Source organism: Convolutriloba macropyga, chromosome 2 (assembly GCF_964194025.1).
Source record: "Convolutriloba macropyga chromosome 2, txConMacr16.3, whole genome shotgun sequence".
Lineage (NCBI taxonomy): Eukaryota > Metazoa > Xenacoelomorpha > Acoela > Convolutidae > Convolutriloba > Convolutriloba macropyga.
This window is the reverse complement of record NC_134469.1, coordinates 20,250,949-20,268,894: the sequence shown is the minus strand read 5'-3', so window position 1 is coordinate 20,268,894 and position 17,946 is coordinate 20,250,949. Positions and strand designations below refer to the sequence as shown.

Below are 17,946 nucleotides of genomic sequence, written 5' to 3'. Positions count from 1 at the left end.
GTTACCAAAAACATGGAAACAAAACATCTGAATTTGACTTTTTCAATGCTAGAAATATGTTTTCACTACATATTAATGAATTAATATGTAGTGAAAACATATTTCTAGCATTGAAAAAGTCAAATTCAGATGTTTTGTTTCCATGTTTTTGGTAACTGACAGTTAGCAATGTGGGACATAAAGTCAAGTTTTTTGCGGCAAATCATCTTAACTTCCATATTTAGCCATCTTGAAGTTGCATCCGCAACATGCTCCACGGGGGCAACAGGAATAAGAGGATAAAACACGAATAAATCCACCAAATAAATATGTTTCCAATTCCAGTTAGAATCCGTAAACCCAAATTAAATTGAAAAAAACTATATGCAACCCCCTTTGCCTAAAACCGGAGCGCAAAAAATATCAACAAAAAAGCTAATCAGCGAAAACACGGGCGAGACCGGACACGGGGCGGACGAAGGTGCCGTAAGCCGTTTTCACTTTAACTACTCTGTTGTTACCATCTCGTCCGGGGAACACTTCTTCTACTCTTCCCAGAGGCCAAATACCACGTGGGGTGAAGTCTTTCAGGATCCACACCACATCGTTGACTTTGAGTGAATTCCCGGCGTTTTCGGTCCATTTTGGTCGCTTTATCAAGGTCGGTAGGTATTCCCGGACCAGTCTCCTCCAGATGTGGTTGAGGAATTGTTGAACATTTTTCCAAGACTGCATGTTAGCTGGCTTGGTTGACGGGAAGATACCAGGGGGAAGAGAGTTGTAAGGACGCTGAAGTAGAAAATGGTTTGGCGTCAATGGTTCTTCGTTTTCCATGGCGTCCGACACGTTTGTAAGTGGTCTGGAGTTCATCATAGCTTCTGCTTCAACCATGATTGTGTGGAAAACGTCAAAAGTAAACTTTCTTGACCCTAGAATGATCAGGAGCGTCCGCTTGACACTCTGGATCAGCCGCTCCCAAGCGCCGCCAAATGAGGGCCATAAGGTGGGTTGAAGTGCCACTTGGTGTTCTGTGCTGCAAGTGCTTTGTGAATTTTATCCTTGTCGAGATCATTCAGACACCTTTTGAGTTCTTCTTTGGCACCAATAAAAGTCTTACCGTTGTCACTGTACAAATCAGCGGGCTGACATCTTTGCGAAGTGAAGCGGCGGTAGGCGTTCAGAAAAGTGTCTGTATTCAAATCTGGACAGGTTTCCAAATGAACAGCTCGCGTTACCAGACAAGTAAAGATGAGGCCGTAGTGTTTCTGAAACTTATCTTTTTCTTCCTCAATGTAAAATGGGCCGAAAAAGTCTAATCCGCAGTTGGCAAATGTAAACTGTTTGTTTTCAGTCGGGAAGCGGCAATCAGGTAGCGGTGCCATAAAAGTCTCAATGTTTTGCGGTTCGAAACGTCGACAAAGGAAGCATTTGTATCTAATGCTCTGCAGTGTTCTGCGGAGACCAATTACGTAGTACCTTTGCTGTACAAAAGCCTTAGTGGCTTCTGTTCCCTGATGCACACAGATGCGATGGGCATGTTCGAGGTATAAACGACAACTGTGATCTTTTGCATGCAGTAGTATTGGCCGCTTGGCCAACTCGAGTTCACTGGGAGCAAAAATTAGCCTTCCACAGACGCGTAATATACCGTTCTTATCAAGCATTGGGTTTAACGACCTGTGTTTGAATTTCGGGTCCAGTTTACGGCTACTTTTTAGCAACTCGATGACGGTTGGGAAGCTATTGACTTGCGATATTTGTATCAAGTAAGATTTTGATAATTCAATGTCTTCAACAGTGTATTGATGGTGATTGTCACGCTGTTTTTTCGCTCTGTAGATCAGATTGAAAACAGTAGCTATCGTTAGCAAAATCTTTGTCCATGTTGAAAACTGTTTAGGGTCGAGTAATGGTTTCTTGGTTCTTAAGGCAGATCGTGTTGTTGCAGCACAAATCGGCATTTGCTTTGTAGGTCTACAAAAGACATCATTTGTGTTGAGAAAATCTGGTGGCTTAAACCATTTTGCTTCAATTTCCTTGGGTTCTAAACCACGAGTACCATGATCAGCTGGGTTTAAGTTTGTCGCAATATGGTTCCAATTGTCAGGTTTGCTTTTTACTTTTATTTCTGCAATGCGATTGGCAACAAAAACTGGTTGCTTCTTGGAAGAACCAATCCAGTCAAGGACAACTTGACTATCCGTCCAATAAAAAACATTGCTGATTTCAACAGAGAGTTCATGTCTAACAAAATTCAGGAGTCGAACACCTGTGACAGATGCCTCTAGTTCCAACTTTGGAACGCTCAACTGTTTTACGGGCGCTACTTTGCATTTCCCGATCACGAATGCAGTTTGTACTTCGTTGCTGGTCTTATTCAAGCTCCTGAGGTAGACAACAGCACACGTTGCAACAATCGATGCATCAACAAAAACATGCAACTGGTTCTCTGTTTCCAGTAGATTCTGTGTTGTCATCTGTCGTGGAATTTCAAGTTGAGGCATAGAGTGATAACTGTTAAGGAGCTTTTGTAAGGGATGTAGAAGTTCAATTGGGAGTGGCTCGTCCCATTTTCTACCTAACTTCCAAAGCTGCTGAAGAAGAATTTTGAACTTTATTGTCATTGGGCCAAGAAACCCAATTGGGTCAAAAATCGATGACACCAGACTGAAAAGTTTCCGTTGAGTGTATTGTTCAGCTTCTTTAGGGAATTCTCCTAGGGATTTCATGAAAAATGTATCTTTTTCAAGGTTCCATTTTTGTCCGAGGACTCTTGTTTCACTCTTGGGCTCCTCGAGGTCTTCTGGAGTAATACACTGAAGAGCCTGTTGATGGTTTGACAGGAATTTTGTGAGGCGGAAACCACCGGCTCTCAGGCAATTCTTTACTTCAAATGCAGTCGCGTTGGCGTTTTCAGGAGAGTCGAAGGACTGGATATAGTCATCCATATAAAAATAAGACTTTATAGCGCTATGTGCTTTTGGATATGTCAAGACGTTGTCCTCTGCGCATCTGTTTAAGACAAAAATTGCACAAGATGGTGAGCAAGTTGCACCGAAAATCAATCTGGTGAATTGAAACTGTCGCACATCATTGTCAATAGACCATAGGAAACGTAGTGCAGATTGATCTTCATTTCGGATGCCGATTTGCATAAACATTCCTTCAATGTCTGCCAAAATAGCAACAGGTTTCTCACGAAATCTGACCAAAATTCCTATTAGACTGTTTAAGAGGTCTGGTCCTGTTAGAAGATTGGAATTTAGTGACTCGCCTTTGAATTTTGACGCTGCATTGGCGACACGACGCACTTTGTTTGGTTTGTTTGCGCTTTGAACAGGGTGATGCGGCAAGTATCATATTTTCTCAGGGGGTGGGTCTGTCATTTCCACTGGCTTGACGTAATTTTTCTCGAGATCTGTGACAAGAGTCTGTTGGTACATATCACTTAGTTTTGGATCATTATTAAGTCGTTTGTTCAAACTGTTTAGCTGATTGAGGGCAGAAAAATAGTTATTTTGAAGATTGGCTGGTACTTTCCATGGAAGACCTATTTCATACCTTTCCCCTGTGTGGTTGATAGTACTCTCAAGTATTCGAATGGCAGACTTTTCATCTTCAGTGATAGTATTATCTTCTTTTCTGGTACCATCGTTCTCTATTGACCAAAATTCTTGTATCAAATTGTCCAAGGGTTGTTCTGGACTTTTCCGACAGACATGGTATACAAATACTTTCGATTTATTAGAAGATTTTGAAGAGCAGTTTCCTAGTGTGTTCAGGTACTCTCCTGCAAGTGTCCATCCAAGCTTTGTCTTTACTCCGAAGGGGCGGATTTCGGTGCCTTGAATTACTTCAGTAGGATGCGTAAAGGCAAAAGCATTGACACCAAGGAGTGCTCCAATCTTACCTTCGGCAATGTCTGGGAAATATATGTGTCGAAGTTCATTGAATGCATCGCAAACATAGTTTAGCTCAGTGACATTGGCTGCATTAACGTTTAATGTAGGGGTGCTGTAGGCTCTGGATATTTGGAACTTTTCATCAAACTGATTGAAAGGGCAAACTGTTATTGGTTGCTTTATTTTTGATAGGGGCATTTCGTAATCAACGCTTAGATATTGAACAGTAGTTGAAGATTGATATTCGCGTGGGAGTTCCAGGTAGTCAGAAACAACATCTAATAAAAACGTAAACTGACTGCCGGGGTCAATGAGAGCATACGTGTCGAATACTTTATCTTCTTTGATAAAGGATACTGGCAGCAGCTGTAACTGCTCAAACCAATATTTCGGTGTACTGGATATTTGGTTGACATTGAAATTTTGGCTGGTAGAAGGTCCATTCAAATTCGCACGTTTCGATGACTGTTGATTATTATTATTTCCGAAATTTTTTCCATATCTGAGATTGCTTTTGGGTTTGAATTGTGTTAATTTATTCTGAGTTGCTTCAATACTTTTTTGCGTTTGTGAGTTGTTGTCGTCTTTCGATGACCAATTTTGTTGACCTGAGGTTTTAGTTTGCTGTTGGACGTTGCTGGTAGAAAAAGCGGCATGTGTTCTGCTGAATTGTTTAGCTGGATTATGTAGTGTTGTATGGTGAAAACCATTACACACTTGACAACGCTTCGAGGAGGGACAAGTCTCTCTGCGATGTTGATTACTTAGACAGTTTGTACACAAGCTATTTTTCTGGATAGTTTGAAATCGACCTTCAGGGGACAATTTATGGTAGTCTGAACAAGTTGCAACAAAATGCGGTTTGTGACATTGAACACAATTTGTGTGCTTGTTTGCAAACTGTTGCTCATTTTTCGAGCCGTTGTGATTAACCTTTCCTTGATCTAAATCGTTCCTTTGAGACTGTCTTGCAGTTGTTTGCTTAAACTGTTCTTGAACCAATTGTTGTGCTGTCACAGCAGGATAATTACCGTTTTTGTTGTGAGTGAAGGTACTGGTTCTATTTTCCTGGTTTACTTTGTCATAAACCCTTGCTTGAACATCAAGCCATTTTTGAAACTCAACAAGGGTAGTTGTTGTAACATTCTCTGTCAGGGTGTATTCAGTCCATTTAAGAAGCAAATTGTGGGGAATTTTTTCCTTCGCTTTCCTCAATAAAGTAGACGATTGAAGGTCGGCTTGAAAACCTAGGTTCTGAAAAGCCTGGACTAGTCTCTTTAGAAATGAAGAGAATGCTATGAAGGATTGCTTGTTGTAAGAACTGTTACATTTCCAGCTCTCTAATTGGTTGATAAAAGCGTTGACAACAACTGAAGGGTCGCCAAAGCGGCTCATTATCTCGTTGAGGGCTGTATTATAATAGGATGGATCACAAGAGTAAGCATGTATCAGATCCTTTGCCTTACCCGACACTGAATTCTGTAGGTAGGTTATTCTGTGTGTGTCAGTAATTGAAATGTTATTGTGAACCATTGAGAAAAAATTATTTATCCACTCGTGATAGTGCATGGGGTTACCATTAAAATTTTGCAATTTTAATGGCGGTAATTTGATCGAGCATTTTAGGTCAACAGATGTTGGCTGAAGTTCACTATTGGTCATTGAGGGGATAAATTGTCCAGCTGTAGCAAACACTGGAGCTTGATGCTGCCTTACGCTTGAAGTTGGCAAGATGTTAGTCGGATAAAGATTAGGTAGAGAGGGAGGTCGCAACTGCGAAATTTCGTCGTTTGAATGACTTTGATTTACAGCGGGTTCAGCTGCCATGTTCTTAATGGGTAAAGAATATGATAAATAAGCGTTTGTGTTGTTCTGACCAATATTCACCATACTGGTTTGAGTAGCCGGATTGAAGCTATGGACTGGTTTGTTCGCTTCTTGAGAGGTTGTGGGATGCGTTGTAAGAAGTTGTAGATCGCTCTGCACTGGCTGGATGTTTGCTTGCGCTGGGGTAGTATATGGGTAAACAGGAGGCCTTTGAACTGCTAAACCCTGAATTGGGAAGCTGTTTGTCAAGGTTGTATTTTTTACAGGATCATTGGGACCGATGTTGAAAGAACTGGCACGTTGCACAAAACTGTTTTCAGGCTTTTGAGGTTTGAGTTGAACATCTTGTTCTTTTGAAAAACAATAGCTCTGGACATCCGAAACTACGTTTGCAGCTGTTGTTGGTTGTAGATTGTTTGTGAAACAATAATGCATAGGCTGAACGTAGTTTTGTTTAGATGAGTAAGGGTTTTGATCTATTGTCACGTATTCAGGTCCATGATTAAGAGGCTTGTCAATAATTGCTCTGCCAAGGAATGGGTTTCTACCTTCATCTTGAAGGGGTAGACAAGGTACGTTGACGTTTCGGAAGCCTCTCTGACTTTCAGGGGTCAAAGATAAACTGAAACCGTTAACAAACTGCTTTTGATTGGAATGAGAACCGCTGAATTCTAAATCCTTTGCCGTTAGGAAATTGGGTTCTTGGTTCAACTGATGATCCAAGTTTGACATGTTGAGAGGCGGCAAAGTTAAGGTTTCTTGGTGATGATTAGCATTGGGTTGTTCTAGGGTGTTTGATGCCGTTGGTTGATAATGACTAGCATGATGTGTTGAGTTGGAGTCAACAAACTGGTTTCTGTTCTGTTGATGGAAATTTTGTTGTTGATTTATCAAATGGCTAATAAGAGGATCCTGGATTTGCTGGTTGTTCAGGAATAGTGATGGCTTGATTGGTCTTGGAGGAATGGGCGGTGGATTAATGAAGACTGTTGTGTCGTTCGGTTGTGAACTGGTTGCTTGCTCGACAAATGTTTCTTCAACGATAACATTGCGTGTTGGTGTTGATCGTTCTGAATCCAGTCGTCGGCTGCTTGGGCGAGAAGGAATTGTGACATCATCGCGAAATCTTGTTAAGGACTGGCTTAATAGACCATCATCGTCCAATGTGTCAACTTCCAGTTCGGATTGCTGCAGTCTGGATGTTAAGGCTTTCTGTCTGTCGAGAATCGAAGTCGCTGTACTCTGGTGAGGCTTCGCCCTCATCACTGCTTCTGTCTTCTTGTCCAATTCTGTTTGCAGCGTTTTGGCTCTGCTTATCAGTAGATTTAATGATCGGAAGCTCTTTCTATCGTCTATTGCCTTCTGCAACAAATCAATCTGGCTTTTCAAAGAACTTTCCGTTGATTTAAACATGTTCACTGCAAACTGACACTCGTCGTTGTTCCTTTGCGACATCTTTGATCTCTGTTGTTGTTGTTGTTATGCTTGTCTTTCAGGTTAAAATGAAAACGGCGAAAAACCGGAGCGACGAACTTTTGATGTCAAAATCTAATTTGGCTAATCAGCCAAAAATTTCCTATAAAAGTTCAGCGACGCAAATATTTTCAAAAACAAGAATCCTAAGGTTGTGGTGGTGCTAATTATAGTAGATTTTAATTGCTAAAAAAGAAAAAAAATTCGTTCGAACGTTTATCGTCTTTTTTTTTCTGCAGGACCAAATAACTGCTACGAATAGATTTTATTTTTTGTTTTCAAATAGTTTTTTTTTCTGCGGACAATGACTGTAATGGTTTGTGCTTTCTCCCTGAATGTAAGCAAAAACAATTAGTTCTACTGTTTTAATTTTACGAGAAGCCCAAAAGGAGGTTGCTAAAAAAATATATAATTTTTTTTTTTTTGCGGAGCGACTAGGCAACGAGGGTTACAAGAAAAAACGTTGGTTGTTGAGTTGTCTCTGTGTTGATTTAGGAAAACCCACTAAAGACTTTACTGTGTAGAACTGCTTGAGGTTCTTGAGAGATGTTTTGCTCTTCTTGAAATAATTGAAATCTTCTAAATGGGGTGACTACTGATACCAAAAAGAAAAGGCTTCTCATTTCACAATGGTGACCTCTGAAACCAGTAAAAATTATCGATTTCTTCTCGGTAACTACTGGAACCGTGCAAAATTTGTTCTTCTGATTGGTGACTACTGAGACCAGCAGGGGAATAGGGACTTCTTCTCGGTGACGTTTGTGACCGCGGACAAGGAAAAAATTAAACGGTTCTTAAAGTTAACAGGGGAAAACTTTTTGCTTTTTTTTCTGCTGAAGGCTATATTCTATATATATATCGTTTTGCAAATCTTTCAAAAAAAATCAAAGCTTTGTTCTAGTTGGGAAGTTGTTTTATGTGTTTTGCTTTCTTTATTGGAGTTGTTCTTGGGATTTTGTAATAAGCGTTTTCTTTTTTTTTAAAGAAACCTGTTTCGAACTTTTTTCTGTAACTCTTATTGATTCCAGACTCCGGATATAACACATTCGAAAAGAAAAATTTTGAGACAATTTCAAAATCTTACTCAAAAAATGAGTTAGACTGTTTGATTCACAATTTAGGTTTTTTTTGTGCAGTCCGAAAAAATCGAAACCGTTTTTCTTTTCTTTTTTCGAAAGGCCTTTTTAACTTCTCTTTTTTTTTCTGAGGCTGACTCATATATCAACTAAATATCAACCTTCGGCAATTGCACGGTAAATCAGAGGGCTAGTTTGACAACTTGGTTTGCTTTCAAGGCGATGTGTAGTCAGAAATATAAACTATTTTTCGAATTTTTTTTTTCGATTTCAAAAAGTTTTCTTGGCAATTCGCGTTATTGAGATCACAATTCGATGTACTGACCTAAATAGCTTTCTCTCCAGTGTAAAATTAACTCACAGGGCTAGCTAAGAGTTCAAACTGCAAATAGACAGGATATAAGGTCAGGAATCAAAAGGATTTTTTTTTTCTGGCTTCAGAAAAAATTTTAAATAATTCCTGATCTTTCTTGTTTTTTGAGATCCCAGTGTACTATATCGACTAAAACAACTTTCTGGCTACTGCAAAACTAACTCACAAAGATAGTTTAAGAGTTTATTTTGTGAATCAATAAGATATGGGGTCAGAAAATCAAAATGGGTTTTTTGATTTTTCTGATTTCACAAACAATTTTCTGACAATTCTCGTTTTTGATGACTCAGTACACTATATCGACCAAAATAGCTTTCTGGCTTCTGCAAAACTAACTCACAAAGATAGTTTAAGAGTTTATTTTGTGAATCAATAAGATATGGGGTCAGAAAATCAAAATGGGTTTTTTGATTTTTCTGATTTCGCAAACAATTTTCTGACAATTCTCGTTTTTGATGACTCAGTACACTATATCGACCGAAATAGCTTTCTGGCTACTGCAAAACTAACTCACAAAGATAGTTTAAGAGTTTATTTTGTGAATCAATAAGATATGGGGTCAGAAAATCAAAATGGGTTTTTTGATTTTTCTGATTTCACAAACAATTTTCTGACAATTCTCGTTTTTGATGACTCAGTATACTATATCGACCAAAATAGCTTTCTGGCTACTGCAAAACTAACTCACAAAGATAGTTTAAGAGTTTAGTTCAAAAATTCGGTCTCAAAGTTATACAGTACAAAAGATCGTCCCAAAGAAACCTTACACTACGAGACTCTAGGCAGCAGGAACCAAGTTCGAACAAAACCAATAAGACAACATAACGGACATTGACAAATTTAAAGTACACTGATAAATTAAAACACCTTAAAACGGGTTTAGTTTTAAAAATTGTCAACGTTTTAAAAGTAATTTGCGTCAAAGGAATTAAAGCAGATAAATATAAACAGAAATAATCGAGTAAATTAAAATTTGGCTGAATTAAAGAGCCAACAAGGACTAATATTAGGAAACCATAGTGAACGTATAACAGAAACAAATAACAAAATTGACAAACTTGAAACACACAAACACTCATTTTTTCAGAGGGCAAATTGTGTCTGAAATATCAAAACAGCAGTTTTGAAATTTTGTCCTCAGTTAAACTCAAAATGATTTCATTTGAGGGCCAAACAGACTTCTCATTAGATAATTATGAGATAGAACGACAGAAAACTAAAAATTTTGGACAAATCAAAAGACTCAATGACTTTGTTAAAAAGAATAGTTCACTATCGTTAGGACCGTTGGATTTCAATTTCAAACATAAAATAAACTCGACAAATCCGTATCAGATAGCCCATAAAACCTGTACTGAAAATACTAAAATCCCGATCAAGTATCTCCAAAGTGGCGAAATCAGAAAAATATTATATTCAGCAAAAAGTGACGCTGAAGTAGTTCAAATAACTAGATTCATTTTCAACAATAGGAAACTGAAATGGGAATTAAAATTAATAACATTTTCTTACGCATGTCCGTATTTATAGAAATATTTTGGGGACCACATAACAAAGTAGCGACATGTTCGGAAAACTATTGAAACCGAACGTTTTTTCATAAACGAACTTATTTCAAGATAAATGATTAAGTGTCTAAAAGCTGGAAATACTGAACAATATCAAAAAACCCTCTCTAAATAGAGAGTGTATAGGCCTACAATTAAATGAGACAAGCAACAAAATATTAAAAAGGACAAAGAGAGAGAGAGAGAGAGAGAGAGAGAGAGAGAGAGAGAGAGAGATAACTCAATTTTTTTCAAACAAAGAGCTTTAAAACCGTTTAAATATTGAATAAAACGATCGAGCAAACCAAAAATTGTCGTATAAATTATTAGAGTTCAATGAAACCGGTCTATAGAAATTAATTGAAAGGGCAATGGGAACAACTACAACAACGGAGAAATGCAATAGCGTCACAGAACAACAAAACAGATCCTAAATGGGATTTGTTTTTAAAGTCGTTTTTAAAAATAATTTTTTAACAATAATTTGTGTCAAAGCAATTTAAGCAGATGAAAAGGAGTAGAAACGATTGAACAAATTGAAAATTGACTCATTAAGGAGCAAACGATACATGATTTAAGGGAACCTTAGTGAATGAATAACAAAAACAAATAAGGAAAATGGCAAAAAACTGGAGCAATTACTTAATTTTTTGAAATCAAATGTCGTCGAAATTATTAAAACGGCAGTTTTGATTTTATATCACCAGTTAAGCTCAATATTTTGCAGTAAAGGGCCAATGAGTCTTTGCATTAGATAGAATGACAAAAAAAATAAAACGTAATGTGAAAAACCAAAAATTCACTGACTGTGATTGAAAAACAAATAATTTCATAAGACCACTTGATTTGAATGTCAAACATTAAACAAACTCAACAATTCAGTACCAGACAGGTGATAAGATCATTACTGAAAATACAATGCTCCAGAACAAAAATCACCCAAAAGGCGACATGAACACAAGAAAAATTCAGAAACATGTGACGTTGAAGTAGTTAAAACAGTTTGATAAAACTTCAATCTTCAAGTAAACTAATCATTTGACATTACACTGAGACATTGAAAATAAAAAGCGTCATAAGCAATACACGCGAATGGAAATTGAAATTAATAACAATTTCTAATTTATTCATCAAAAGATGGTGCATGTACGTCTTCATAGAAACAATTTGGGTACCACTTAAGAAAGTAACAATAAATGAGGTAAACTATAGGAACCAAAACTTTTTGTGAATGAAATTGTTCCGATATAAAAGCTGTAATTACTAAATAATATCAATTGATCCTCTCTAAATAGGAGCAAGGAGACCTACAGACAAATGAAACCTGCAACAAAAAAATACAAAGTGGGAAAAACAAAAAAAGAAATACTCAAATCAATCGTCAAACATCTGGCTTGAAAACCGTTGAAACAAGGTATAAGACTAGAAGCAACCAAAAAATGGTCTGATAACTTATCAAAGTATAATGTGAACTGTCAATAGCAGTTAACTGCAAGGGCAAGGTGAACAACTACAGCGTCGGAAGTACAAGCATAAAAAAATTGAAACAAATAAAATGCAAGTTGTAAGAGAATGTAGATAAGGATTCAATTACATTGTTCTAGACAGTTTGTTAAGTCTTTTATATCAGTTTTAAGTTGCGGGAACAACCAACTCGTTTTGGTTGCGATAAGGACAAAAGTCAATGTTTTTTCAAGTTTTACTTCTGACTTGATTGTTGCACGACATGCTCCAGGGGAAAGAGGAGGCCAACTAACACATCACAGACGTTTGACCAGATCGTCGAAGGGGATGTAACCCAAGTTGCCTAGAAAACCGTTTCGAAAAAGGTCAAGAAAAAATTGGGCTAATCAGCCAAAACGCGTGCGAGGGCGGAGACCGGGCGAACGTAGGTGCCGTAAGCCGTTTTCACCTTGACCACACTGTGTTGACCACACGGAGTCATATCTTTCAGAATCCAAACGATGTCTTTGACTCTAAGTGGTGTTTGGTCACTATCGCTCCATTTGGATCTTTTTAACAGTGTTGGAAGATATTCCTTGACGAGTCGTTTCCAGAAATGATTGACCATTTGCTGCACATTCTTCCAAGACTTGAAACTGGCGGGTTCTTGGCTGTCGAACTTTCCAGGTGGGAGAGAGTTGAATGGTCTGTTGATCAGAAAATGGTTTGGCGTGAGAGGAATTTCATTTTCTGGAATGTCAGTGACAATCGTTAGTGATCTGGAGTTAAATATAGCTTCGGTCTCGACCAAAATTGTCCTGAACACATCAAGCGACAGTCTTTTGTAGCCTAGAATGATCAATAGAGTGCGTTTCGCGGTCTGGATCAGCAGGTGGGAGAGAGTTGAATGGTCTGTTGATCAGAAAATGGTTTGGCGTGAGAGGCATTTCATTTTCTGGAATGTCAGCGACAATCGTTAGTGGTCTGGAGTTCAATATAGCTTCGGTCTCGACCAAAATTGTCCTGAACACATCAAGCGACAGTCTTCTGGAGCCTAGAATGATCAATAGAGTGCGTTTTGCGGTCTGGATCAAGCGCTCCCAAATACCGCCAAAATGAGGTCCATAGGGAGGATTGAACTTCCAGGTTGTGTTCGTTGCTGCCATTGCTTTGTAGATTTTGTCGTTGTCGAGACGTTTCACAGATCTTTTTAGTTCCTCAGATGCACCCATAAAAGTCTTGCCATTGTCGCTGAGCATTGTTATTGGCTGGCATCTGCGGCTTACAAAACGTCGATAGGCGTTTAAAAAAGTAACAGTGTTGAGATCGGGACAAGCTTCTAGATGGACACACCTAGTAACCAGGCAAGTGAAGATGAGGCCGTAGTGTTTTTCAATCTGTCCTTTGGCATCTTCTATATAAAAGGGTCCGAAAAAGTCGACTCCGCTGTTCGCGAAAGGATACTGGGTAGAGTCTGTCGGGAAACGGCAGGCGGGCAGGCGAGCCATGACGGGTTGAATGTTTTGAGCGGCAAATCGTCTGCAGAGAAAACATCTGTACTTTATACTTAAAAGTGTTTTTCTGAGTCCAATGATGTGGTATATTTGCTGCGCAAAAGCTTTCACTGGCTCTGTTCCTTGATGAACGCAAATGTTGTGTGCATGCTCTATATAGAGTCTCGCTATCTTGTCTTTTGCGTGCAGTATAATCGGAAATTTCTCGACTTCGAGGTTATCTGGCGCAAATTGCAGTCTTCCACATGACCGAAGCATTTCATTGCTGTCCAACATTGGGTTGAGTGAACGGATTTTGCTCTTTGAATCTATCCTGAAACCACGTTTCAGGGCTTGGATTGTTGAGAAGAAAAAATTTTGCTGCGACATTTTGATCAGCCGATTTCTTGCAAGAGTGACGTCTTCTGTTATATACTGCTGATCTTTAGGCCTTTGTTTTCTAATCCGAAAGACCAAATTGAAGACTGTTGCTAAAGTCAGGAGCAACATGTTCCAAGTTGAGAACCGTGTCGGATCGATTATTTGCTCCGACAAATTGCGTGAAATTTCATGCGTTGCTAACACATGCTTTGGAGAGTTTTCAGGAGCACTGAGCCGTCTTGTGGAAAGAAATGCTGGCGCTGTTAGCCACTTGGCTGGTATTTCGTCTGGATTGAGACCACGGGTCCCGTGATCAGCTGGATTTTCTTTGGTGGTAACGTGTTTCCATTGGTAAGCATCAGTTGATGCAAGGATTTCTTTGAGGCGATTCGCAACAAAAACAGGTTGTTTCTTGGTTGTGGATAATCAGTCAAGTACTACTTGACTATCTGTCCAGAGTGTAGAACGAGTAATGTGAAATGATGACTCTTTCATGATGGTTGAAAGGATGCGCACTCCGATGACTGCGGCTTCCAACTCTAATTTGGGTATGCTGATTTGTTTAATTGGAGCAACTTTGCATTTGCCTATTAAGTAACAAGTTTCAACATCAGTGGCTAAGTTAGAAACTGTTTTCAAGTATGCAACGGCTGCAACTGCTACAGTTGAGGCGTCGACAAATACATGGATTTCATTTTCACTTTCTGGTGAATGGCAACTCTTATTGAGAGTTCTGTTCAATGTCACTTCTGGTGAAGAAAAGTATAAGTCCAAATTCTTTTGAAGTGGTTTAATTACTTGAGGGGCAATTTGTTCATCCCATTTTTTCCCAAGTTTCCACAGTTCTTGAAGAACTATTTTGAAACGGATCGTTAATGGCGACATTATCCCAATTGGGTCGAAGATCGAGGAGACAAAAGATCTTACGTTGAGTGTACGCTAACGCATCTTTTGGGAAATCAGCGAGAGGTTTCATAAGAAAACAGTCTTTCTCAAGATTCCATTTAACACCAAGAACTCGAACAATATCTGTCTGGTTGTCTTTGTCATCTGGAGGGATTTGGTTTAGGACTATAGAGCTGTTTGAAACAAATTTTGTGAGTCGAAACCCACCTGTTTTTAGACAATGTTTTGTTTCAAGAACTGCCTTACAAGCGTCTTTTTCTGTTGCATGTGATTGGATGTAGTCATCCATGTAAAAGTGCTTTCTGACGGCTCTGAGGGCCTCTGGGAAATGTTGAATATTCTCTTTGGCACAATGGTTAAGAATGTATATTGCGCACAAAGGCGAGCAATTTGCTCCAAAGATGAGTCTGGTAAATTGGTATTGTTGTATCTGATTGTCTGCTAACCAGAGAAATCGAAGAGCAGATTGATCAATCTGATGGATGGCGATTTGCATAAACATGCCTTCGATGTCCGCAAGGACCGCCACGGGATGTTCTCGAAATCTCATAAGGACACCTAAAAGGTTATTAAGGAGATCTGGTCCAGTAAGAAGGTTTGAATTAAGCGATTGGCCGCGGAATTTTGATGCGGCATTTGCAACTCGGCGGACTTTTCCGGGCTTATTGATATTTTCCACAGGATGGTGTGGCAGGTACCAAATTCTGTCTGGTTGAGGATCTTGCATTTCCACCGGTTTGACATAATTTTTCTCGAGATCTGTCAAAAGAGTCTTATTGTATTTTTCTTGCAACGAAGGTTTACGCTGAAGGCTTGTGTTGAGTCTTTTGACTTGGTTCAGTGCAGAATAGAAGTTGTTTTATAACTTTATTTCTGATTTCAAGGGCAGTTTGATTTCATATCTCTCACCATTGTGATTGATGGAGTTCTTCAAAATATCAAGAAACTGTTCTTCTTGCTTTGTGTAAACTTGTTCAAGGTCCTTCTGAATGCCATCTGCTTCAATACTCCAGAACTGTTGAACAAGTTCGTCAAGTCCGGGTTCATCTGTCCTGTTTCTTGAGACATTGAAAATAAATTTCTTCTGCTGACTTGCGGGCTGTTGAGTGGTGGCTGAGATACAATTCTCATATTCACCAGCGAGGGTCCAACCAAGTTTAGTTTTCACACCAAACGGTTGATTTTGATTGCCAGGTATAACATGTGTAGGGTAGGTGATGCGAATGCGTTAACACCGAGGAGGGCGCCGATTTTGCCATCGGCAATATTTGGGAAATGTATGTGGCGCAAACTGTTGAAGGCATCACAAATTTGATTAAGTTCAAAAGTTTTTGCAGCTGCGACGTTCAGAGACGGGGTGCTGAACGTCCGAGAGAGTTCAAACGATATTTCATTTGACTTATATGGAGTTATTGTGACTGGCTCAACAATTTTTGAGAGGGACATGCTGTTCTCTGTATTGAGAAATTGTAGTGGTACTGACTGTTGAGTTTCACGGGGAAGCTCAAGAAATTCAGCTATGGCGTCCAATACAAAGCTGAATTGGCTACCGGGATCTATGAGGGCGTAGGTATCGAATGCTTTATTCCCCTTGAGGAATGAAACAGGAATAAGCTGCAATTGCTCATACCAATTCTTCGGTGTTTCTGAGCATTGGTTAATGCTGAACGATTGGTTAATTGCATTGCCGTTTAAATTACGTCGTTGCACGTTTTGCTGGCTTTGGTTGTTGAAAGTTTGGCCATAACGGCTATTGGGGGCTTTATTTGTTTGACTTTTCTGTTTAGAAGATGTATTTGGAGTTTGACTTGAAGCTTTGCTACTAGACGAAGCTGTTGGATTGTTACCAGAAAAAACTTCAGTAGAAAAAGCTGCTGTAGGGCGTTTGATTTGCTTGGCGGGATCATGAAGGGTTGTGTGGTGGAATCCACTGCAAACCTGACATCGTTTTTGCGATGGGCACGATTGTTTGTGGTGTTTGTTGCTCAAGCAATTTGTACACAAATTGTTTTGGCTAACAACGTTGTATCGATCACTTGATGAGCACAATTGGTACTCAGGGCATGTGGCAATGTTGTGTTCTTGTTTGCACTTCTCAGAAGACCGTTTTGTATTAAAAGCATTATTCGGAACGTTTTTCGAAGTGGACGGTTGTTTTTGCTGAGGCGCAAAGTTCCAATGTTTTCTACTGTTTTCCGCTGGTGCGTTGTTGACTGAAACTGCCAGGTTGCTATTGTTTGGCTTGGTTTGCAGGTTGTTCAAGTTGACAACTTTTGAGACTTGAGAACTGATGGTTCTGTGATTGCTTTCCCGACTCACTTTGTCGTAGATTTGAGCTTGGAGCTCCAACAATTGTTGAAAATCGACGAGAGTCGGGTCTGAGCTGAGCTCGGTAAGACAATGCTCAGTCCATTTCAGAACCAAATGATGTGGTGTTTTCTCTTTGGCTTTCTTAATGAGTGTTGTAGACTGGAGGTCTGCTGTAAAAGTCTTTTCGAAAATGAGGAAACGGCAATGAAGCTTTGCTTGTTTTGGGAATTCATTTGCCAGTTTTCGAGCTGGTTAATGAACGTATTCACAACTATCGTACGATCACCGAAATGTCGGATTATTTCATTCAGTGCTGTCTGATAATAAGATGGACCGCAGGAATAAGCTTTGATCAAGTCCTTTGCTTTCCCACTTACAGAATTCTGCAAGTAGGTTATACGATGCGTGTCTGTAATAGAAGAGTTGTTGTGAATCATCGCGTTGAAGTTATTGATCCACTCGTGAAAGTGGATAGGGTCACCATTGAAATTCTGAAGTTTCAAAGGTGGCAATTTGATTGAATGTTTGAAATCAACATTTCCGTTTTCCTGTGTTACATTTGGGTTCGAGAATACTGAGCTTATGTGTTGATTGACAGTGGGAAGTAAACTCTGGTTAATTAAAGGCTGGCTTAACTGATTTTGTCCGACAGGATTTAGCGGTTGATTAATGCACATTGGGGCATGGGTCGTGGAAGTTACTGGAGCTTGAAAGTTCGATGGAACTTGTGAGCCATGAATAAACAGGTTGTTATACAACTGACTGGAATGTGTCACACATTGTTTAACTGGGAAAGTGCTGGCAATTCCTTGTTGACTGTTAACAGGTTGTTGAAATTGCACAGGAGCCGCAATTCCGTTTGATTGTGGAGCTACCTGGTTTGGCAGAAAATTAGGAGCTGCAGGATTTAAGACGGTATTTTGATGCTGTTGTTCCATCAGGGGCACAGTAATTGGAGGGAAACCTGCGGAATGTACCCCTGTTATAGGATTAATACAATGATTGGATTGTAGGCAACTGTTTTCTGCGACTATTTTATCAGTTCTACTTGGGAGATGCGAGTTTCTGTTTGCCACTGTGGGTAAGCAGGGGAATTTTTGCAGATCACAGTTCAACAGTTGACTATCGAGGTATCCACTTGTTCCTATTTGAGTTTGAGAAGGTCCAAAATCCTGTTGCAGATTGGCAAAATTATGGTATAGAGGATTTCTGTTGGCAGTTGAATCCTGATTATTG

At 39.3% G+C, this 17,946-nt stretch overlaps 2 protein-coding genes across 3 annotated transcripts in view; both read right to left on the bottom strand.

The window, feature by feature from the left end:
• Positions 1-17,946, bottom strand: part of LOC142357771 (uncharacterized) — a 406,796-nt gene that overhangs the window by 88,454 nt on the left and 300,396 nt on the right. The gene's annotated exons all lie outside the window — the stretch shown is intronic.
• On the bottom strand, positions 945-2,927 carry LOC142334851 (uncharacterized). Its single transcript, XM_075383178.1, has one exon. The coding sequence runs from the start codon at positions 2,925-2,927 to the stop codon at positions 945-947; it is 1,983 nt and encodes a 660-aa protein (XP_075239293.1).

Excerpts from the sequence above, each read along its gene's own strand:
- LOC142334851 (XM_075383178.1), bottom strand. The coding sequence starts at position 2,927 with ATGGATGACTATATCCAGTCCTTCGACTCTCCTGAAAACGCCAACGCG.